This window comes from Hyaena hyaena, unplaced genomic scaffold, assembly GCF_003009895.1.
Source record: "Hyaena hyaena isolate Hyena2069 unplaced genomic scaffold, ASM300989v1 scaffold_769, whole genome shotgun sequence".
Classification (NCBI taxonomy): Eukaryota; Metazoa; Chordata; class Mammalia; order Carnivora; family Hyaenidae; genus Hyaena; species Hyaena hyaena.
Window position 1 is genome coordinate 414,229 of NW_024081401.1, and position 23,650 is coordinate 437,878.

A 23,650-nucleotide genomic window follows, 5' to 3' on the forward strand; every position below is an offset into this window, starting at 1 on the left:
AACTCTGAGATCATGACCTGAGCTGAAGTCAGAGGCTCAACTGACTGAGCCACCCAGGAGCCCCTGGGATTTCCTTTTTTATGGTGGAGTAATAATCCATTATAGTTACATACCACATTTTTAAAACTTTTTTTAAAAACTGATTTATTTATTTTGAGAAAGAAACAGACTGGGGGAGGGGGCAGGGGCAGAGAAAGAGGGAGACAGAGAATCCCAAGCAGGGATTCAATGTGGGGCTCAAACTCATGAAACCATGAGAAAATGAACTGAGCCAAAACCAGAGTTGGATGCTTAACTGACTGAGCCATCCAGGCGCCCTGTACATTTTCTTTATCCATTCATCCACTGATGGACACTTAGTTTGTTTCTATGTCTTGGGTATGGTGAATAATGCTACAGTAAACATAGAGGTGCAGATCTCTTTGAGATCGTAATTTCTTTTCCTTTGAATATATACCTAGAAGTGGGATTGTTGGATCATAGGTAGTTTTCTTTTTAATTTTTGGGGGAACCTCCAAACTGTTTTCCATAGAGGCTATACCAGTTTCCTGCCAACAGTACACCAGGATTCCCTTTTCTCCATGTTTTGGCCAGCATTTGTTATCTCTTATCTTTTTGATAATACTCATTCTAACAGGTATGAGGTAGCATCTCTTTGTAGGTTTTATTTGCATTTTCCTGATGTTTAGTGATATTAAATACTACTACTTGTACTTGCTGGGCATTTTTATGTCTTATTTGGAGACATGTCTATTCAAGCCTTTTACCTATTTTTAATCAGATTGCTTTTTACTTTGATGAATTATATGAATTCCTTATATTTTGGATATTAATTCCCTATCACATCTATGGTTTGCAAATATTTTCTCCCATTCTGTAGGTTCTCTTTTCATTTTGTTGATCGTTTCTTTTGCTCTACAGAAACTTTTCAGTTTGAAGTAGTCCCATTTGTTGATTATTTAAAAAATATATTTGTATTTATATTTTTAAAAGTTTATGTATTTTGAGAGAGAGAGAGAGAGAGCAAGTGGAGGAGGAGCAGAGAGAGAGAGAATCCCAAGCAGCCTCTGTGCTGACAGCCAGCCCTTACACTGGCTCTTAGGTCCCTTTTCTCTGACACAGTGCTCAATCTCATGAACCTTGATATTATGATCTAAGCCAAAAATCAAGATCAGATGCATAACTGACTGAGCCACCTAGGTGCCCCTCCACTTGTTGATGCTTGCTTTTGATGTTTATGCTTTTGGTGTCATATCCAAAAAATGATTGCCAAGACCATTGTCAAGGAGCATTTCCCCTATGTTTTCTTCTGGAAGTTTTATGGTTTCAAGTTTTATACTTAAGTCCTTAATCCATTCTGAGTTAATTCTTGGAGTGGTATAAGATAGGGATCCATTTTCATTCTTTTGCATGTGACTATCCACTTACCCAACAGCATTTATTGAAGAGACTGTCTTACTACCCATTGAGTATGCTTGGGTCCCCAAGACCTTTTCTTATACTGCTAGGTGAAGAGCTTTCTAGTTACAGTTCTTCCTCCTAATAGCATTCATGAGTTTAAGGGACATCCTTAACCCACTGAGGTTAGACCCACTTCATTGCTAGGTCTGTTCACTAGCTCCTGCAGAACTTGAAGAATGTATATGTGTGATGATGTAGGGGAGAGGTGTCAGAGGAGACTGCCAAAGTGGGTCACATTGGATTAGATCTACTTAGTAAGGCTGGAGGGGCAACTTACTGTGGCCAAAGAGTTACTATATTCATAGCTACTGAGAATGAAGAAGGGGGATGGGCATCCTTATGTCCTTTAGACTGACCAAGCTTATCACATCAGTGCCTTCGAGCTGGGGAGAGAAGTTCTCTGGGATGGACTCTGGGTATAAGGATCTCCCAACAGTCACCCCTCTGACAGAACATGGGCAGTGTTATGGAAGACAGGCTTTAGGAGAGGAAGGGTACCTGATTGTAGAAGAGGGGTGTGGGGAGGGAAGAGAAAGAGTACGATTGGAGACATTTTGCATATTCTACTCTGACTCTCATTGTCTCCTCTGGAACAAGAAACAGGAGCTACCTCCAGAGGAACAAGGACCCAGCATTCGGAACCTGGATTTTTGGCCCAAACTCATCACGCTCATTGTGTCAATCATAGAGGAAGATAAGAATTCCTACACACTCGTTCTGAACCAGTGCGTATCAACCCACTAGGCCCTGTGTGGTTGGTGGTTGGCTTGTCCATCTGTCTAACAGTCTCTTTCTTTCCTATCTCTGTGTGTTTGCAGTGCCACCTCTTCCTCCTGTACGTCCGTCTGTCCCTCTGTCCCTTGTATCTGTCTGAGTAACTGTTTCTGGAGACAGGTGTGGAAACATAATGGGGGCCCCTGCCCAGACTGAGCCAGCTTCCCTGGAGTGAGAGGCCCCTGGGAATGGCTGCCATAGGAGTCCCAGGGGGATTCAGAGACCATGTGTGTATGTGTCCGTCCACTGTGAATAAAGTGGGATTTCTTATGCCCGCCTCCTTGCACTTTCTCCTCCATCTTCTTTAACTTGGGCCTTCTAGCCTCAGCCCTTCTCTGGGTCTCAAATTCCTGCCTTCTGGGCATCCTCTCCCCTGTGCCCACCTTGCTCGAGGGGATTCTCTACCCCCACTTGTCCTTCTACTGGCTCCTGGGTTCCTTTTCTCCAGATTGAGCCAGCCCTGTTTCCTAGGCTTCTCCTCTCTTCAGTCTGACCTCTAAGAGATTAGGCATGTTAGCTTTGGAATCAGTCAAATCAAATAGCTCTTGCTTTGTTCTCTGACTGTGGCTTCTTCCATCATCCAGGTTTCCTCAGGAGTTGAATGTGGGAAAAGTCAGCGCAGAAGTGATGTGGCAGCTCTTTGCCCAAGACATGAAATATGCACTGGAGGGTAAGGGTCTGCCCAAAGCAGTGGGCCATAGGCCCCTAGCCCAAGCACCTTGTTTGCTGTCCCTTTCTTCTCCCCAGACAACTAGAAGATCTGGGTGGATGGTACAGAGAAACTAGAGGGATTTTAGGCATAGGCCTCAGGAGTCCTTGGGTAGGCAACGGTTCAGCCAAAGTAATTATGGAAATGGCTGTATGGATGTGGATCTCTCCTTCCAGCTTTAGAGCAAGTGCCTATTTAAGACATTCCCCAGCCCAGAGAGTAACCTTCCCATGCTGGATATTCTCAAGTGGCCCACTCCTTGCAGTATGAATGGTCATATGAAGTTTATCTTTACAGTTTTAAAGAATCATAGAACCTTAAATACACAGATAAGATTATTTTCTCTTATTGGAGTCTACCTGGCCTGGCTTTCCTTAAAAGCTATCTGGATTGGTGTGACAGAGACAAAAAGATACTTCTTCCCTCACTTTTCCTATAAAGCAGTGTGATGGACAAATTATTATTCATCTTGTTCATTCAGCTTATTTCCTACTTGGTCCACAAAGATATCACTGTCTGCTTGTGTCCAACCTTCCCATTTGTACCCTTCTGTTTTCACTTATTAAGCTGCCTTTCCCACCTGTTTATATATGTTAGTCTGTATCCTCAGTCTGTGTGAATTGACTTAGAAAAAAAAAGGGTAGCAGTCTGAGGGCAAGGACAAAGCAGAGTCTGTATCTGTTATTCTGGTGGAGTGGCAGGACAGTGGGTAACCCTCAGACTTAAACTTTTGAGGTTTAGGAGCAGTAAGTTTTGAGGTTGAAAGAAATCTTGAAGATGAGTGTTTAAGTTTGAGACAGCCACAGACTGTACATGCATATTCTGGAATTCTGCCCCAGAGCAATGGCTGCCTCTTGCCCACACTGGGTCAAGTCTGGGGTGGTAGACCAGGCTTTAGCCTTTCATGCCAGTGAGGAAGACACTTGTCCCTCTCCAAGCAGCACTCAGCAAGCCTAATGGGGGGGGAGTATGGTCCCAGTTCTTGAAGAATCCAGCTCTGGTGGGTTTTGAGGGAAAAAAAGATAAATAACTATGAAAAGTGAATCTGTTTCACAAGGATAGTATGAGGTGAGACAGAGGTTTTCAAACAAAGGTATCTTAGGAGCTAAATGAAAAGGGAAAATTGAGGCAGAGGGAGATGGGTGCTGGGCTCCAGGCTTTTTACCTGCTGCTAGTTAAGTCAGTTCTGTTTTTTACCAATCTTATATGGAGTTCTAGGTAAGACTTCTGTTTAAAGGGGAGTTCTGCTAATGTTTACAACAAACACAAAAGAATTAAAAACTGCTTTAAAAGAAAGAATGTTGACCTGGTTTCAAATCTCAATTTCACCACCTAATCAGCAGTGTGTTCTTAGACCAATTTTTGTGAGCTCGCATTTTCTCATCCATAAAATGGGAGTGATAATACCATCTATTTTACTGAGCTAATGAAGAAACTAATATATTAACATAGTCAGCATACTGCTTGGCATTTGCTCAGCACTGAATAAATCTTGTTAAGGATAGTAAGAAACCATTATAGGCCCATGAGCAGAGATGCAGTGTAAGCAAAGTAGTATTTTTATAAGATTTCACCTCATTAGAAAATGGAGGCAGGTGGAACAAGGAGAGAGGAGAAGTAGGGACTGCAGATAATATTGTAATCATTTAGGGCTGAGGGAATGGGGCTGGGGTTAGAGCAGAGAATTGGAGAGGGAAGAATGGGTTTTGGTAGCCCCTGGAAGGAGGTTCTAATAAGGACTTCATGACTGTCAGAATGTGGAGAGCAAGAGAAGGGGAGGAGTTTGGAGACCTGGATGATAAAAGGATAGTGTTAATTCCAACTGTGAAAATGTTGCCATTTACCCATTTTTTAAAATTTTATTTGAGAGTGAGTGAGAGCGAGAGAGCATGCACACATGCACCCAGGTTGGGGAGAGGCAGAAAGAGCAGGAGAGAGAGAGAATCTCAAGAGAGAGAATCCTGACTCAGGGCTTGATTCCACAAATTTTGAGATCATGGCCTGAGCTGAAATTAAGAGTCGGACGCTTAACCATCTGAGCCACCCAGGCGCCCCTTCATCCAATTTTTTTAAGTCAGTTTTATTGAGGTATAATTTAAATATATAAAATAAAAAATTTGATTAGTTTTGACAAACACACCTGTATAACCACTACCCCAATTAAAATATAGGACAGAAAGTTTCTTCATGCCCCTTCACAGTAGATAACCAGCCTATTAACCAAATGCTTGTTGAGTATTTTCTTTGTACCAGGCACTGTGCTAATTGTTGGAACCCCAATGAGATGAATGAGGCATAGGCCCAGCCCTTTGAGAAGCTCACACACCATTCTAGACAACAGACATATGAATTGGCAGTTACGGTTTAAAGTTCTAAGAGCCACAAAGGGAATAAGCATAGGGTGCTGAGAGAACAGTGTAATCCACACCTGGGAAGGCTTCTAAGATAACCTGAGAAAAGGACCTGGAAAGGCTTCCTGGAGGACATGATACACAAACTGAAACCTGAAGGATGGTAGGACTTAGCCAGTGGGGAGTGCAGGTAGTAGTGATGGAAAAGGGAAACACAGAACATTTTAGGCAGAGGATACAGTATGTTCAGAGATGTGGGGCCTAGAAAGATCTGTCATGCTTGGGAAACTGAAAGGACTAGTTCAGTGTGACTAACACATTACAGTGTAGGGGAAGAGATAAATAGAAGATGAAGATAGAAAAGTAGGACAGAGCCAGGTCATAAAAGAGGTGGCAAGCCATGTTTTAAGCTTTTGGATTTATCCTAAGGCAGTTTGGAGCCACTGAATAGCAATCCCTTGTTAAGAAATTGACATGCTCAGGTTTATAGCATAGAAAGGTAACTCATGCTGGCTGTGACATGGAAAATGGGTTGGAGGAGGGATGCCTGGGGGACTCAGTCGGTTGAGCATCCAGCTGCGTCTCAGGTCATGATCTCACCCTTCGTCGGTCCGAGCCCTACATGGGGCTCTGTGCAGACAGTTCAGAGCCTGGAGCCTGCTTTGGATTCTCTGTCTCCCTCTCAGCCCCTCTCCTGCTCACACTCTGTCCCTCTCTCAAAAATAAACAGTTTTTTAAAAAGCTTTTAAAATTAAAAAAAAAAAAAAAAAGGAAAGAAATTGGATTGGAGGAGGAAAGACCAAGTTGGAGACTATTGTAGTAATCCGGGTCAGAGATGGTGGTAATAAAACCTAGGCAAGTGACTGTGTAAAAGAAATGGTTAGATTCCAGAGAAATTTTGGAGGTAAGATCAGCAAGGATTGGTGATTTAACTGGATGTGAATAAAGAGGAAGAAGGAAGACTTGAGGATTATGGTCAGCATTGAACAAGAGGCTATGATTAGTTTGTATACTCTGTTCAACTTCAGCCAGAGATTTTGGATGCTAAAAGATGGGGACTAGTGTTAAACCCTGGCAAAGTAAGATGTTCCATTAAAGCCTTATACAGATATTATCAGAACTAAAGAGAGATTTGGGCGAGATATCAGCAAGCTGAATAATTGAAATCATGAGGTTGAAAGAACTCTTTAAAGATCAAAGATGAATGGAGGGAGGACCGTGGAAATCAGGGGCAGGAGAAGGTTTAGATACTTGATTGTCCCTTTTGACAGTTTAACCACCCCATACTTCTACCCCCCAACAACAACTTCAAGCAACTTTTTTAGAGCATGACTCCGCAGGACTTGTTAGAATAAAGTGTAACCAGCATTTTACCAGTCATCCTGTTAGTTTTCGTACCACAGAAGTTAATATAGAAATTGGGGGTTGGGACCAGAGTACAGATAACGGACTAACAGAGAAAGTGGTAATTAAATAAATACGGTACCTTGGTCTCTATAAGAAAGCAGTTAGGGAGCTCTGGAGTGATGGAGCAGCACTGCCTCCACTTCTAGTGGATTACTGAACAAGAAGGAAGGAAAGCCCTCTTTCTGTTACCTTTTTATGTTTCTGGGTTCATGGACTGTTTTAAGGACTGCAGAGTGTGAGTAGAAAGAGAAGGGGCAAGCCCTGAGAAGTCTCTCTGATGTCCTGGAGGTGGTGCTACCTGCTGTGTCAGGAGATGAAATTTCCTGGGACTGGGAGCCTTTTGAGACTGATCCCAGCCTCCCATATCCTCTTCGAGTGTGTGTTATAATAATTCACAAGGGCCAACTGCCCCAGACTGGATTTCTGCCTTGACATGAAGAGCATCACCCATAGCAACTCAAAGTTGCGCAGTAGAGTTCACAAAGACCCTGACCTTTTTTTCTCTGTTGCTCAGTACTATTCCCTATTTGCCTGCTTTTACTATTATGTTATATATATGGCTTTTATTCAAATTAGTGCCAGTGCTCTGGGCATTTTGGGCAAGCTGTGGGAGACATTTGTCCTGAATTTTCCAGAAGGCTCTGGAGATCCAGCTAAATGACCTTAAAACTCCATAATAAGCATCCCACTTTCTGCAGCATGATAGCTCTTTCTGCAGCATGATAGCTGCGTTTCCATGGTTTCCAAACTGACTATTCTTATTTACATACTTCTCTGAGAGTTCATTTTGTCAGTGTCTCAGCTATGTTCTGGGGCCCTTTAGTTTACTTCAACATGCTGTTACACACTGGCTGCCCAGCTGCTCTTTCTATCAACTTGGGCCCATTTTGGTTTTCCCTGTCTCTGTGTAGTTGTCACTGACCCATTCATACCATGTATAGCTACTCATCTCTGCATCTAAGCTCATCTGAGGGAATGGCCCAGCTACTAGGATCAGTGAAGTCCTAGGGAATCTCCATCCCTCTCTAGTCCTGGACAGTCTCCTTACTAGTCAACATTAGCACCCTCTGCCCTTCTTTACCAGAGGCCAGTTCCTCAGTGGACACTTCCAAAAGCTAGAGCAGCTATAAGACTGTAGGCCTTATCTGAGAGTCCGGCTTAGTCTCTACAGGAAGATTTAGGCCAGGCTCTTGGAGAGCAGAGTACTGGTAGGGGGAGATGGTTGTAAGGATGTGGTTGGGAGTCACCCTTGTTCTAAGACATCTGATAGAGCTGCCCAACTGGATCTGCTGCTTTGGGAAAGTTAAGGAACCATGGCTTCTACTGCTGGGACCTGACCCCAGCCTCCTTCCCCACCACTAGAGCATGAGAAAGACCGGCTGTGTAAGAGTGCTGACTACATGAACCTACACTTCAAGGTGAAGTGGCTCCACAATGAATACGTGCGAGATCTGCCTGCCCTCCAGGGGCAGGTGCCTGAGTACCCAGTGTGAGTCATCATGTGGGCACTACAGAGGGAAGGGAAGGGGGCCTCTCCATTTTAGGGGGTGGGCAGAACTGTTGTCTTTAGTTCAGTTCATTAAGCCAGTCTTGAGACTGCCAGTTCTGGGCTCTGTTGTAGAAAGAGAAAAGCATCAAACCATGCCCTACTTTCCAGAAGACCTCAGTATGGGGTAACTGTTAGGCACATGGCATATGCCAATCACTTGCTCCCAATTCTCCTGCCTGGCTGCAGGTGGTTTGAGCAGTTTGTCCTGCAGTGGCTGGATGAGAATGAGGATGTGTCCCTGGAATTCCTGCGTGGGGCCCTGGAACGAGATAAGAAGGATGGGGTAAGTTGGAAGCTTGGACTGCACCATGGGTCAAGCCAGGTCTCCCAGCAATTAGCTATTAGCAGAAGTTCCAGGGCTTTAGTTCCTTGCCTTGTGGAATTCACAGGGAGGGCTTTTGAGGGCCAAAGAGCCATTCCTCCTGGGCAGAGTCCTTTTGAGTCCTGCACACTTGGGAAAAGGTGGTGGCCAAAGATGATGATCCTGTTGTTGGCCTTCCTTAGTTCCAACAGACTTCAGAGCATGCCCTCTTCTCTTGCTCTGTGGTGGACGTCTTCACACAGCTCAACCAGAGCTTTGAGATCATCCGGAAGCTGGAATGCCCAGACCCCAACATCCTAGCCCACTACATGAGGAGATTTGCTAAGGTGACCATGACTCTCCCTTCTTTCCATTTGCCACTACCAGGCTCATGGCCCTGTCACAAGCCCAAGATCAATTTCTCTTTTTCCTTCAGGGGAACTCTGGCATTACCCCATTATCATCTGCTTGTGTCTGGGGCAGACTAGGGGGGTTTTCTTGGTGCTGTTCTGGGGTTGGGAGGAGGCTTTGTCCCTTTATTGTGATATTCCCCTCTACCTTCCTGTTGTTATTGTTCTGGGATGAGGGATATCACCTCAGGCAAGATCCTTGTGGGGAGAGCTAAGGGTTCCCTCTCCTTTCCTTTCTCCTCTTTTTTCAGACCATCGGGAAGGTGCTGATGCAGTATGCAGACATCTTATCAAAGAGCTTCCCAGATTATTGCAAAAAGGAGAAAATGGTAAGGGTCAGGCCCTGGGACCCTAGAGGAGAGAATGGAAGACATTTGAATCTTCCTTGCTTTTAAGACTATCCTCAGAGCTGAGGGTGGGGATGATACTCATGACTTTTGATTCCTAGTAGGGCTTTGCTTGAGATTATGCCACATAAGAAGAACTTGACTAGGAGTTCCTCAGAGCCTCCATTTGGTACTTTATCTTATACTAAGCTAGATCTTTACTTAGTCTTTCTTTTTTAACAACAACAACAACAACAGCAAAAAAAACCCTTTAAGACATTTAAGGAGTTAATAAAGGATAATGAATACCTGAGGCCACCACCCAGTTTAAAAACAGAAACATTTGCTTCTGGTCTTCATTCAAGGAGAATTATCTGAATTGGTTTCACATCTCAGTGATTAGGAAGGAAGAGCTGTATTTGGTATGTGTCATAAATTCCCTGTGGCTTTTGGAGTAGAGAGAGAGGTTCAGTAGGCTGGTAGGTCCTGTGCTGAAAGGAGCCAAGACTCAACAGCTCCATCTGTCTCCAAAGCCCTGCATCCTGATGAACAACATGCAGCAACTGAGGGTCCAGCTGGAGAAAATGTTTGAGGCCATGGGAGGCAAGGAGGTAGGTCTCAGGGTGTAGGGTTGCTATACTTTCCCTTTGTTCCTGAGCTTCCTGGCTATAGATCTCTACCCTCTCCTGATGAGGTAAAGGCCAGGAATTTAGCTTAGGATCTGGGCTGCTTTAAGCTGAGGGATTTGAGCAGGTTTCGGGGTAAAGGCTCTATGAGGGAGGAATTAGGGGTACAGGAGGGAAGAAAAGGGTATGAAAAGAAGCTTAGCCAAGCACGCCCTCTGTGGATACAGTTGGACCCTGAAGCTGCAGATAGTTTGAAGGAGCTGCAGGTGAAACTGAATACGGTTCTGGATGAGCTCAGCATGGTATTTGGAAACAGGTCAGTGGCCCCAAAACACACAGCCCTCAGAGCCAGGTGTTGTCCCTGGCCAATCCCAAAACTCCTGCCCCACACCCATCCATCCAGCTATATGTGCATGGATCTTCTCTCTTCTCCTGTTGGCTGTCCCTGCTGGAGCTGCACCAGAGTGTGCTGGAGTGGGATGGAATAGCTGGTGTTGCTCCAAGGACAGTGTGTGTTTGGGGAGGGGAGGGCTGTACTGCGGGCACATGTATAGTTTTCAGGTGCGGATTGATGAGTGTGTTCGACAAATGGCTGACATCCTGGGCCAGGTGCGGGGCCCAGGGAATGCATCTCCCAGCGCCAGGGCCTCAGTGGCTCAGGATGCAGATAGTGTGCTCCGGCCTCTAATGGACTTCCTGGATGGCAAGTGAGTACAGCACTCAGGACTGTCCTTTGGGACAGGCAAGGCAGAGGCAATCAGAGAAGCCTCTCAGGGAGGGGTGACTCTCAAACGCTCAGTCTTACCTGTTATGTGGGCCTACAGCCTCACACTCTTTGCCACCGTGTGTGAGAAGACAGTCCTGAAGCGTGTACTGAAGGAGCTCTGGCGGGTGGTAATGAACACAATGGAAAGGATGATTGTTCTGCCCCCACTCACTGATCAGACGGTAAGGACACTCCCCTTCACGTCCTCCTGCTGTCTCCCCTACCTTGCTCCACACTTCCTGATCGAGTTTGGAGTCCTCTGCTTTTGACTGATCCCCTTTCTGCCCAGGGCACCCAGCTGATCTTCACTGCTGCCAAGGAGCTGAGCCATCTTTCCAAACTCAAGGTACTGTGGATGTATGGGGTCTTCTGAGGCTGGGGGTGAGTGGAAGCCAGGAAGAAGGAAGTTTGAGCTTTGGAGACTAAAGACGAAGGGAGTAAGAAGAACATGTAGTGTGGGCTGACAGGTGGGGGAAAGACATAACAGCCCCAAGTTTTCCTGATGCTGTTGCTTTCTCTGGGGTTTCAGGATCACATGGTTCGAGAGGAAACACGCAGTCTCACTCCAAAGCAGTGTGCCGTCCTTGACCTTGCTCTGGACACCATCAAGGTGGAGACCTTCCCCTTCTCCAGCCATACTACCTCACCTCAGTCATACTACCTCTTGACATTGGCATTCTACTCCATCAGACTAGATGTTCTTTGGGCTCTTGCCACCCTACATCCAGAAGGGAGTGATTTTTATGTCTGTTTCTTTCTTTGCTATGCCCATATTCCTGCTTGGGAGCAACCAAAAGGTATCTTCTGTATGGTCTCAGATGACTTACGATGGACCCAGAGCACTTATTCCTGGGTTTCGAGTACAGTTCAGTTCACTTAGTTCCTCATTGCCATTCCTGAATGTTTTCCACGGGGAATTAATCTTCTAGATCCTAATACCCCAGGCCTGGCTGAAAGTTCCCACTTCTACTTACATATATATTCATTTGGGTTTTCAAAGGATTTTTTTTTTCTATTACCTGTTTATTCATTCAACCAGGAAACCTATGCACATGGCACTGTGCACTATGAATGATACAGAGAGAATCAGATATAGTTCCTAGCTTTAAGATGCTTATGATTTGATAAAGCTGTAATAAGGCAGGGACATATGAAGTGTGATGCAGGGCACTTGGGAGAGGTATACCATAAGTGTAATGTCCTCTAAGGGTTCGGAGGGATAAGAGTACTTAAGGTTACTCTCTCTGCTGGAAATACTTCTATTCCAAATCTTTGCCTGTCTAGATAGATCCATACTTCAAAGATCACATCTAGAAATGTGGCCAATCCTTACTGCTCCTACCCAAATAATACTCTTCACCTGAGAGATTCTGACTCTACATGGTATTCCTCATCTTGTTGTTTATTGAATGGCTTATTGTCCTCATCCTTTTTTGGCATCTTCATTGAGCTTCTGCTCAAATGTGATTTCTCTGAGGACAGTGTGGAAAGCTGCCTCTGTGTAAGGGGATGGGGCTGTAGCAGGTATTCTTTTGTCTTTCAGCAATACTTTCATGCAGGAGGTAATGGGCTGAAGAAAACTTTCCTGGAGAAGAGCCCAGATCTACAGTCCCTACGCTATGCCCTATCTCTGTACACACAGACCACAGACACACTCATCAAAACCTTTGTTCGCTCACAGACTGCCCAGGGTAAGGCCTAAGGGCTTTAGGTCCCTATCTCCCCTCCTTGATACATTTCTGCTTCTAAGGAGTCAGTATCTCCCAGCCCATAGGGAGGATCCAGGTACTTCTTAAGAGAGCCTATCAAACTCAGACCCTAGGATTTCTTGAGGGACCCCAATACTCACTTCCACACTGTACCCATACCAGACAGGAGAATCACAGGGACCTGGTAAATGTTCCTGCAATTCTTTTCCCAGACATTGCCTGGCTATCACATGTTCATTGAGCTCAAGGAGCATACCCTGTTAGGAAGTATTTGTCAGGAAGCCTTGAGAATAAGTTGTGGAAACACTTGTGAAGACTCGTAGTTTTGGGAGCCTTGTTGGAAGCTGTCCTGCGGAGAGAAAGCAAAAAAAAAAAAAAAAAAAAAGACTTTACAAATTGTCTAGTGTGGATGAGAATTAAAAAAAAAAAAAAAGCTAGGAAAGGCAAACCATGGGAGCATTTGAAAAGAGGGTGTGGATTACAGGGCTCTGTGCATAAATGATGCTCCATCCAGCCTCATGGGTTATGCTAATGCACAGGGACCCAGGCAGCTGGTTTTTTTCCCAGTGACTTCTAGTTCTCAGAACCCCTCCCTGCTCCAGGCAGGCCTCTCTTTAACAAAACACATCTACATAGATATGGTTCAGACTGAAATTCTGACCTTGACCCAGGAGCCAGGCCCTCCCAGGAAAGACTTTCAGGCACATTTGTTATTGCTTGTTCTGGGAAACCTAGGTGTGCTGCCTGGAGGAGAGAACCTGATGGAGGGAATAGGACGACTTAGGCCTTATTGAGCTATCCATCCAGAGCACAGAGCTGACCTGGAGGGGAAGTGGGATCCAAGTAGTTAGACTAGAGTTGATGGAATATGAAAAGATGCAAGGGACTTGCATTACTGCTCCATTTTCCACATCTGTTCTTATTTCAAGTCAAGGATGGGAAGCAAAGAGAAAAATTATGAGCCTTGTTCAAGGGCACAAGGAGATCTTTTACAGAGTTGTACATAGAAAGGCCTGTAATATCAGGGGAAGTATCTGAGTTAATCCAAAAAGGCTTTTTAGAAGTATCGAGTTTTAGGCTAGACAAAGATGAAGAAAGGCTGAAATGGGCACATATGAGGTAAGAGCAGTGGTGAGGACTGCAGGGAGAATCGAGATGGATGTGTGTACCTTTTATACCCATTGCTTTATCACTTAAGGCCAAGAAATTAGAGCCTGGAATATCTCTCCTGCCCTGCTGGTTTCAGATACCTTCTCTCTGTATATTCTGCTTTTCCCCATGATTATATTGATCTTTGACCCATGAAGTCTAATTTGGAGCATTCAGGCACTGACCTCAGCTGTTTGACTTCTCTCTCCACCTCATCTCTGTACTCCCCAGAATATGTGTAGAGTTGCTCTGAATGGCTCTTAACTCCTTAGATCTCTAACTGATTCTTCTTTTCTGTCCTACTGCTGCTACTACCTCTTGACTTCCCTGTCCTCACTCAGTGCATGATGGGAAAGGTATTAGGTTCACTGCTAATGAGGACATTCGGCCGGAAAAGGGTATGTTTATGTTGTATACCTTGCACACATGAATCTAACATTGGCTAACACGGTCCCCTGTGAACTAGAATGAGCTGCTTAGGCTGGTTGTAGGGGAGCCATGTGTCAAAGTTCAGAAGCTCTATCCCAAGTATCAGAGATGAGTGATGTATTCATATCAGAGATGAGTGATGTATTCATACAGTCCAAGACGGGGTTAACAATAGTTCTGTCCTCGGGATTCTCCCACCCCTCCACCTTAGAATAAAGAAGTTTTATCTGGAGTGCAGCATACTGGTATTTTCTCAAAATAGAGTGAGACTTCTGCTGAGGGGAGCCTACAGACTAGCCAGAGATTGGGACTGGGAAGTTGCTTGTAGAGGGCTCCAGGTTGTGAGTAGAACAGAATCTGAGCAGGGTAGCCTTCCAAGCAGGAACCTCCAGGAATCTGAAGATAGGTGGGAGGGTACTGTTTTTGGCTTGAAGGGACCCACATTGTTCAATTGAGACACCAAGGGGTGGACTTAGTTCCCAGACAAAGATAGAGGGTGGCAGTATGTCCTCCAGTATCTTTCAATGAAAAATTCTTCAGCCTAGGAGATAGGAGGGGTTTGGGGAAGCTGTCCTTGTGCGTTTCTGGAAGACCTTTCACCTAAGATGTTGTTAGCCTAATGTACTTTAATACGCAGCCTCTCTTTTTATCCCCTTCCTTTCCCTTCTCCCACTGCTTACTTCCCTGTAGCTACTTTGGGTGATTGCTTCATGCTCTAGGGTGTAAGGTGGGCCTCCTAACTCCTCAGTTTTACCTGGGATAATTAGGCCTGTTGTCTTAGAGTTGTCCAATGAAGGATCAACTGTCCATCTGTCCTTCAGGGTCTGGTGTGGATGATCCTGTGGGAGAAATCTCCATTCAAGTGGATTTGTTTACACATCCTGGAACTGGGGAGCACAAGGTCACAGTGAAAGGTGAGTGGCACAGACTTACAGGTAGGTCTCAGACCTTTTCTTATGCAGTGGCCGCATCAGGTGAAGGCAGAGGCTGCTTATCCCAGTCCTCTAACTTAGCCTTCCTCCAAGGGGAATGCCACCTAGGGCTCAAGAACTGGGAACGCTTGGTAGGATCCCTCACAGGCTTCTCTTGTTTGGGCAGTGGTGGCTGCCAATGACCTCAAGTGGCAGACAGCAGGTATGTTCCGGCCCTTTGTGGAAGTGACCATGGTTGGCCCACACCAAAGTGATAAGAAGAGGAAGTTCACAACCAAGTCGAAGAGCAACAATTGGGCTCCCAAGTATAATGAGACATTCCACTTGTGAGTTATAGGGTGGGGAACCTGCAGGACTCTGGGATGGGGGTAAACTGGGGGGTAAGACTTGGGAAAGGAGACGAGGGATGGGTTGGATAGTGGCTGGGGTAAAAATCATTTGAAGGCTCTTTCAGCTCTGGCCTCCTCCCTCCACCCATCCTGTACTCACAGCCTCCTGGGAAATGAAGAGGGGCCAGAAGCCTATGAGTTGCAAATATGTGTGAAGGATTACTGCTTTGCCCGGGAGGATCGTGTTCTGGGGCTGGCTGTGATGCCTCTGAGGGATGTGGCAGCCAAGGGCAGCTGTGCTTGCTGGTGCCCCTTGGGCCGGAAGATTCACATGGATGACACAGGCATGACTATTCTCCGGATTCTGTCTCAGAGGAGCAATGATGAAGTGGCTCGAGAGTTTGTGAAGCTCAAATCGGAGTCTCGTTCCATGGAAGAGGGGAGCTGAGCACTGAAGTTCCTGTGCCAACTAGATGGCATCAGTTTCACAAATCAGGGCCAGTGAGAGTGACTATGTATCCAGCTTAGGGTCCTCATAGTCAAGAGGCTGACTCTTTCAGTTTAAAGGAAAATTTGGGGTGGTATCAATATGGCTTTTCTCAGAAAGGCTCAGGAGTCCCTGACCAGCAGGTCTGTGGTGCTAGGAGCTGGGCTGTCAGGGTTACTGCATAGGGAAATTTTCCATAAAGAGTAGGACATACATTTCTGAGAGTGTCAGCCATTATTCTTGGTAGACACCCCTTCACCCCCTATCCCATCTCTACCCCTCTCCATGCCATACCTTATTTAGTTAGACCCATACATATAAACCATTAGAAGAACAAGTTTAGAGAGTCTGGAGCATATGCCTGGTTAGCTAGTCAGTTGAACCTACAGTTGTCACTGAGCCCAATAGTCTGGATTGGAGTATGGCCAGAGCAGGAACATACAAATTAGAATTTAGACTGTCCATCGAGCAGTCTAAAACCAGGATCCACTGGTTTTGTGAAAACAAGGCTTTGAAACTGAACAAGATACCTTCTAGAAATGAGCTGTGCTAATCCTTTCCCCCAAATTACATGTCATGAATATAATGAGGTTCACTTGATACTTCAGAGCCCTGAGCAAGAATATTCTTTGGAACCCAAGCACCACAGGCCACCTGCCCAGGAGTCCCCCTCCCTCGCTCCTATAGGAAGGGGAGCAGTGATGTTTCAAGACGTGAGCAGCTATTCCTTTGTGTATGCACCTGAGGGCTAGTTGAAGGATCCAGGAGAGAGGGCTGTATTTTCTTCTTGGGTAGGCCGTGAACAAAGCCAAAAATTGCAGAAATCGGTCTAGAAAGAGTCCTCCTCACCTATGGCCACTGCCTTCTGTTTGTCCTCCCCTTTGCAGAAAGAATCTAGTCTTTGGCCTCACTCCCTTTCATCTAGGTCAGATGCTGTTCCCCTACAGAGGGAACTTGGACTGTGATTCCTCTGTACAGGCAGGATGGAGAGGGCTTCAACATTCCCTGGGAGATCAGAGACTAACTCTTTCAGGAGGTCATATGGACTTCTCAGACCCTTGATCAGAGATGTGACACGGTTCTTGGATATCCTTGGTAGCAGCCTCCTGGACCTCCTGAGGACTCTGTGTTATCCACAACTTTGCTGGCCATTCGATGAAACAAGAAACTAAGCATCTTTGCTGTTGTTAATTATTGTATGTGCCATTGTTACCGGACATTTTTAGCTAGTGTGTAATAAATTATCTTATAGCAGTCTCTTGGGTCTGGTAATTCTGCTAAAGTGTGGAAAACTGTAGAAGTGACCGTCCTGTATAATCCTATATAATGGTGGATTTTGTACCAGTGGCCCTTCGCTGCCTCCTCCCTGTCCCCCGTCCCCCCAAGTGGTGGAACCTAAAGTAATTCTGGATAAGCACCATACAGTAAAGCAGGTAACAGGCTAGCATCTTGGCCTGGACCTGGGACCACCAATCCAGTTAACAGAGTCATGGGATTCAGGGCATCAGCTTCCTGCAAAAGGTCCAGAAGAGTAGCAGATGACATCTGCTAATGAAAACTAGTCCATGTTGTGAAGACAAAGTAAGGGTCTTCTGGGGAGAGGTGTGCTTCTGGGAATTGGTAGAGGGCTGAGTCTGCCAGTACAGGACAGAGGAGTAGGCCTAGGAGAGCACATTGGCCTTTCATTTGGGAAAATTCCAGAAGAAAAGCTGGAGTAGAAGTCTCGTCCTATATGGGAGGAAACAAGGTAAAAGTGAGGCCTCCTGGCCTGGAAATCAGAAGCTGATGCAAGAAAACTGCACACCTAGTCTCTCAGCCCTTGTGGGGTGGTGGCTGAATGGGACCACAGGACAGATTTTTCCATTTCTTGCTAAATAAACCCTTGCAGTTCAGTTCCCCAGTCATTTTTAAACTTCCTCCTCCTCCTTCCCCAAATGATGGAGTTGCCCTCTATCATTTCTGCCTCAAACTCAGGTATTAAATCCACAGTCTCACCTCATTTCCCAGTACCACAAGTTGAGTAGTGGCCTTCAGTTCCTCTTCTCTGGATTACTGTGATAATCACCTGCCTCTGTGCTGCCTCTTGCCCTCTTCACATACTCTGGTAAGTCTCTCCTGTTAAAGCTGTTCAGTTGTTATCTATTATAGCCTTCAGGCTGATCTAAGACCCTCCAAGACAGTGCAGACACCCCCCACCATTCTGTAGCTATTCTAAACCCCACGTCCCTAAGGTTCTCCCCCCTCCCCACCACCACCAAACTGTGTACTCCTACCGCTCTGTGCCTTTCTTTGCACATTGTGTTCCTCTTTGCTAGAATGGGCTGCAGCCTTTTCCACTGCCTCTAGGTTTTGATACTTATGGGCAGTCTTTAGGACCCAACCAACCTGAACCCCTTCACACAACACAACTACACAACACAACTACACAAGTAGTTACAGTTTTCTTGTCTGTCTTCCCTCATAAGACTGTGATCTGACCAAAGGCAGGCTGAGTATTTCTAATCTGTTCCCCAGCAGCCTGCGCAGAGGGCGCTCAAGTACTTAAAGACAACTACTCCAGGACCCCTTCCGGAAACACTGGCAGGGAGGGGCGGTTGGCGGGCTCCTGAGGAGAGGGGTGTGAGCAGGGGCGGGGCTCTGCTCTAGGCTGAACCTGGGGCTCTAGGGCGCCTGCGCAGGAAGCGTTAAGATGGAAGCCGGTGGAGTTGACGGCTGCGCAGCAATGGTAAGCAAGAAATGCCCGAAGGTGGCGCCGTAGTAGAGGTTATTGCCTTTTCTCTCTCAACATTAAAGAGATTGTACGCCCATACTACCCGACATTCGTACATCTCTGTACTCCCAGTAATACCTGTCCATCCTCCACTTGTAAACTGTTCTCCCGATACTCGTCGAGGTTATTGCTCACTCCCCGTACTTGAGTATACTTAGGGTTTCCCAGACATTCCAGGGAAGATACATTTACCCAGACGCCCGTCAAAGGGGATCTTTATCCCCCACCAGATACTTACCAAAGTGGGGCACATTTATTCAGTTACCTTATGAAATAGATCCCCAAATTCCTATCTAGGGCACATTCCTATTAACTCATGGAGTTTGTTCATTTTTTCAGCACTATACACACTCACTGAGAAACATACCACATTTGATTTGAAAGTGACACATTTGCTATCATTCTTTCATATGAGACAGGAGACCTATTCCATAAAGAAAAGTCAAACTCTAGCTAGCTACCCAAGGCTTACAACAGGCTTATAAGTTTGAATTAGTAGGTTTTCAAAGCCAACTTCACACTTTAAAAATATGAATTTCCAGGAGTGCCTGGGTGGCTCAGTCGGTTGGGCGTCCGACTTCTGCTCAGGTCATGATCTCACAGCTCGTGGGTTTGAGCCCCGTGTCAGGCTCTGTGCTGACAGCTAGCTCAGAGCCTGGAGCCTGCTTCGGATTCTGTGCCTCCCTCTCTCTCTCTCTGACGCTCCCCCACAGCTCACGCTGTCTCCGTCTCTCAGAAAGAAATAAAACATTAAAAAAATAAAAAAAGATATATATATATATGAATCTCCAATTCTAAAAATTAAAAACAATGGAAGATATGCTCTTAGCTCACATTCCCCTCAGAGCAACTGGTGGTTGGAGTTGAAAAGCAAGTGTTAATTTACTGTAGTTCATTAGACTCCATTACTCCTTGATTGCTTACAGTAGGCTTTGCTTTATTTGCCTGGCATCTGGTAGGCATTTGAGTTTGTGACACCTGATGTAGGATTTTGGTTTGGGTCATTTTCTGAGCCAATACTTTGAGCTGTTGATGGAAACTGAAATCCAGAGAAGATGGATAATATATGTTTTATGTTGTCTTTGGTTTCTGTAATGCTTTGATTAGGATCAGAAATCATCCTAGTAGCTAAAACCCAGAGTGAACTCTGTACCAAAGTGTTTGTGGTGAGAGGATGCAATAAAAATATTTGTAGGTACCTCTCTGGTGCATTTGATCTTGAAAGCCAGTGTGTCAACCCCTCTCTAGTGAGGTCAGGCCATGGACAAGAGGTTATTTGTTTCTCTTCCAATACCTAGTTATAAAATCATCTGGCTCTGTTGGGATGAGCAAATGGATGTTGTATGGAAACCAATTTGACAGTAAATTATATTTTTTAAAAAGGCACCTGGCTCTGGTCTATACAGGAAGTGATGTCTCAAAATGCTGTATCCCTTGTTCTAGAACACAACAGATGGTAACCTTCCTGTCTGAAATAACAGGCCTTGTAATAATCAAGAATGGTGATATTCTGCAGACTGTATCTAATCAGAAGAAGTACCTTTAACAGTGGATTTTTAAAGGGACAAAATAATTTCTTTGAGAACGATCGTATTATCTACCTATTCATTGCAAATATTTAGACTAATTTTGTAAATGAACCTGGTATAACTAGATGCAGAATAGCAAACCTGAAGAAGCAACATGGAATAGTAGAAACGGTATTGAAGTTGAGAGAAAAAAACAAACCATGAATAGTGGTCTCAGCTCTGCTACATAAAAGTAAAGGGATCTTGATTTTTAACTTCTCAATGACTCTGTTTCCTGCATCTGCTAAAATAGACTAATAGTTCCTACCATCTATTTTCTCTAGGTGTATAAGGGATTATTATTATAAATAATTCTCTGAGTTATGATCAATCTCCAAGAAATTAGTCTTTCATCGCAGGTTCAAAATTAGCAAATATTTGCTGAGCACATACTATGTGCCAGTTAGTTATCTAGGTACAGGGCCTAGCATTTAACAAAACAAAAATTGAATGCATTTAGGAGTGAGTCACCAGCATATTGGATGTCTGCTAAGTACCCAGTGCAGTATCACAGCATGATGAAGCAATAGGAAGAATCTGGATTACGGACTTCAGTTTGCCACTATTGTATAGCTGTGTAAACCTGAAATTTCAATCTATAAAATAAGGAAGTTAGACAAGGTAACCTCTAAGGTTCCTTCCAGCTAAAATATGTTTGTCATTAGAGATTCTAATTGCCTAAGTTCCCTACACCTAAGGAGCTTATTGCCTTGCAGGTATGGTCAGACTGACACAATTGGACAATCATAGAACTAGAGGACAATAGTGGTAACAAAAGTATTGTTCTGTAGGCAACAGTATTTGTTTTTTAATGTTTATTTTTTGAGAGAGAGAGAGAGTACGAGCATGAGAGGGGCAGCAAGAGAGGGAAACACAGAATCCAAAGCAGGCTCCAGGCTCTGAGCTGTCAGCACAGAGCCTGATGTGGGACCTTAACTCAGAAACCATGAGATAATTACCTGAACTGAAGTCGGACGCTTAACTGACTGAACCACCCAGGCGCCCCTGGAGATAACAGTATTTAGAGAAGTTTCTTGGAAGATCAGGTAGTCTCAGAAGGATGGAAAACTTTGGATCAGAGGAAAGGAAGGAGACTCTATTATAGATAATAGAAATTGAATGAATGAAAGTACAGGAACATACCATTTATTGTTTTCCTACTTTATCAGTCAGAATGCTTGCAGAAAAACAGCTGATGCATTCAAAAGAGTTTAACTGAAGAGAGTTTAAGCAAAGGGCTATTTACAGAAGTATAGTCAGTATTAACAGAAACTAGAAAGGAATGGTGAAACACACCAGCAGTGGCAAGTCAGTAGGACTCCTAGGCCTGAAAGGAAAGGGGAGGGAGTATTGTTACCAGAGTCCACCTACAGCTACAACTTGGAAGAGGTACTGCCTGATAAGAGCTATGGCCCTAAGGGCTAAGCAGCTGCAATAAGCAGAAAGGAAGTAAAGAAATAAATGCCCTAACCTTGCTCTCTCTCCCTGATCTCAGGTCTCCAGCTAGTACCTTCCATTGACAAAACTCAAATAGAAGCCCAGAGGCAAGGTAGTCTGGGTGATGTAGTCCATAGAGGTCAGCTTCCCAGAACAGGGCAGAGGGGGTTGTGTGGAGACACAACACATAGAATAACCAGCATACAAGGGATCTAGGGAAGGAAAAGTCACTACTGTGGACTCTTTCCCAAAAAGTTTTACCTAAGTTCAAATTGAAAATACCTTTAAGGCTTAGTTTCCTTAGCTGTGAATGGGGATAGTAATGCCTTTGTCCTAGGGGTGATTGTTGAGGGTTGGAGGGGGGGAAGATGGAAAACTGGAGATTCTGGGTTAATGGTGGTGGCCTGAACTTAACTAGAAGCTTTGGGAATAGAGAGAGTAGACGACTATCCCAATTTAACTCTTAATTAATGAGAGAGAATATACAGAACTTTGATTAATTACAAATAGGAGAGTGAAAGAAAGTCAAAGATGACTCTCGGGTATCAGGCTTGGGCCACTAGGTAAATGGTTAGTAACTGATGTTCAAAGGAAATACAAGAGAAAGCACAGATTTTGGGTGTGAAAGATGGGGAATAGAGATGATTTCAGTTTTTTGAGTGTAGATTTTTTAATTATGGTAAAATACACATGTGAAACTTACTGCTTATAACCATGTAAAAATATAGCCACAATTTAATGACGTTAAGTATATTCACAATGTCATGCAACTGTCACTACTAATTATTACAGAACTTTTTCATCACCCAAAAAGGAAACACCATCCATGTTAAGTAATCATTCCTCAATACTTACAGATTTTTTAAAATAAATTTTTTAATGTTTATTTTTGAGAGAGACAAATCATGAGTGGGGAAGAGGCAGAGAGCGAGAGACACAGAATTCGAAGAAGGCTCTGGGCTCTGAGCTGTCAGCACAGAGCCTGACGCGGAGCTCGCACCCATGAACTGTGAGATCTTGACCTGAGCAGAAGTCAGATACTTAACCAACTGAGCGATCCAGGTGCTCCAGTACCTATAGATTTTGAGACATTTGTGTAACATCAAAAAACAGATGTTAAATCGATATTTGGATATGTAATTCTGAAGCTCAGGATAAAAAATCATGCTGAAGGATATAGATGTTTAAATTGGTAGCATACAGATTGGGAGTTCTTAACCTGAGGCTGATGGACTTGAATGAAAAATCTTTGAATGTCTTGAATTGGATGTAAAATGTATGTAGGTGTGTATGTTTATTTTTATGAAGAAGTCTGTAGCATTAATCAGATTCTCAAAGGAATTTCTTGACGTGAACAAAGTCACTAACCATTGATGTAAATGAAGTTGGGGGGTAGGGTGGTTAAGAAAACTCAGAAAGAGTAGTGAGAAAAAAAGAATGAGGATGGAATCTTGAGTAACATTTAAGGTATAGAGAGGTCCAAAGAGTATTCTCTTAAGTAGAAGAAACAAAATTCATGTCTGCTTCAAGGTAAGTAAAGGCTTTTAAAAGGGCAGTGTCATTTCCTAGTTGTTAGATGTACCTCAGTTTTGTGTACCCAAACCTATATTTCATAAACTCATTCATTTGTGCTCTTAAGTAGATGGTGTCCTTAAATGACTAACTGTAACTTCTTCCTGATTTAGTCTTATATTTGGCCATTAGGTCGATGGGGAGAATATCATTTACAAAGTCAATAATAAAGAAGTAACTAAATTGTCATAAATTGCAACAAGCAAGTGTCCACACCTGTGTGTATCTAGTATATTGTGGACTTTATGATAAACCAGCAGTTCTCAAAGTGTGAGACCTGAACCCACGGCATCAGCATCACCTGACTTTGTAAGAAGTGTAAATCACTAGGCCTTACCACAGATTTGCTGAATCAGAAGTGCATGGGACCCAACCTTCCAGGTGGTTCTGATGCAAGTTAAAGTTTGAGAATGACTGTGATAGACCATTCTTGGCCAACTTGTTTCAGTTTATAAATAAAACATGGTTTCCTGGCTCTTTCCTTGTCTTTTATTAGTAAAATATGGATGGCAACATTTTGTAATGTCCAATGAATTCCTCATGAAGAAGTCTAACATTCCTGTCCATCTGTGACCTTTGAATTACTGA

The 23,650-nt window shown here is 44.3% G+C and overlaps 1 protein-coding gene across 4 annotated transcripts in view; it reads left to right on the forward strand.

Annotated features, from left to right (window-relative positions):
* UNC13B (unc-13 homolog B) overlaps positions 1-16,972 on the forward strand; it is a 218,630-nt gene extending 201,658 nt beyond the window's left edge. For 2 of the 4 annotated variants that reach the window (XM_039218603.1, XM_039218602.1), the window contains 17 exons: positions 2,059-2,186; positions 2,820-2,905; positions 8,065-8,191; positions 8,438-8,534; positions 8,756-8,899; positions 9,214-9,291; positions 9,822-9,899; positions 10,142-10,230; positions 10,469-10,621; positions 10,739-10,862; positions 10,970-11,026; positions 11,210-11,290; positions 12,224-12,371; positions 13,880-13,936; positions 14,789-14,881; positions 15,066-15,225; positions 15,391-16,972. In XM_039218603.1, the coding sequence (XP_039074534.1) occupies positions 2,059-2,186; positions 2,820-2,905; positions 8,065-8,191; positions 8,438-8,534; positions 8,756-8,899; positions 9,214-9,291; positions 9,822-9,899; positions 10,142-10,230; positions 10,469-10,621; positions 10,739-10,862; positions 10,970-11,026; positions 11,210-11,290; positions 12,224-12,371; positions 13,880-13,936; positions 14,789-14,881; positions 15,066-15,225; positions 15,391-15,676 (1,986 nt within the window). In that variant the 3' untranslated portion in view covers positions 15,677-16,972. Of the gene's footprint in view, positions 1-2,058; positions 2,187-2,819; positions 2,906-8,064; positions 8,192-8,437; positions 8,535-8,755; positions 8,900-9,213; positions 9,292-9,821; positions 9,900-10,141; positions 10,231-10,468; positions 10,622-10,738; positions 10,863-10,969; positions 11,027-11,209; positions 11,291-12,223; positions 12,372-13,879; positions 13,937-14,788; positions 14,882-15,065; positions 15,226-15,390 lie in introns of those variants that run through there. The other 2 variants (XM_039218604.1, XM_039218605.1) reach the window with 2 other exon arrangements.
* Positions 16,973-23,650: the final 6,678 nt, after the last annotated feature.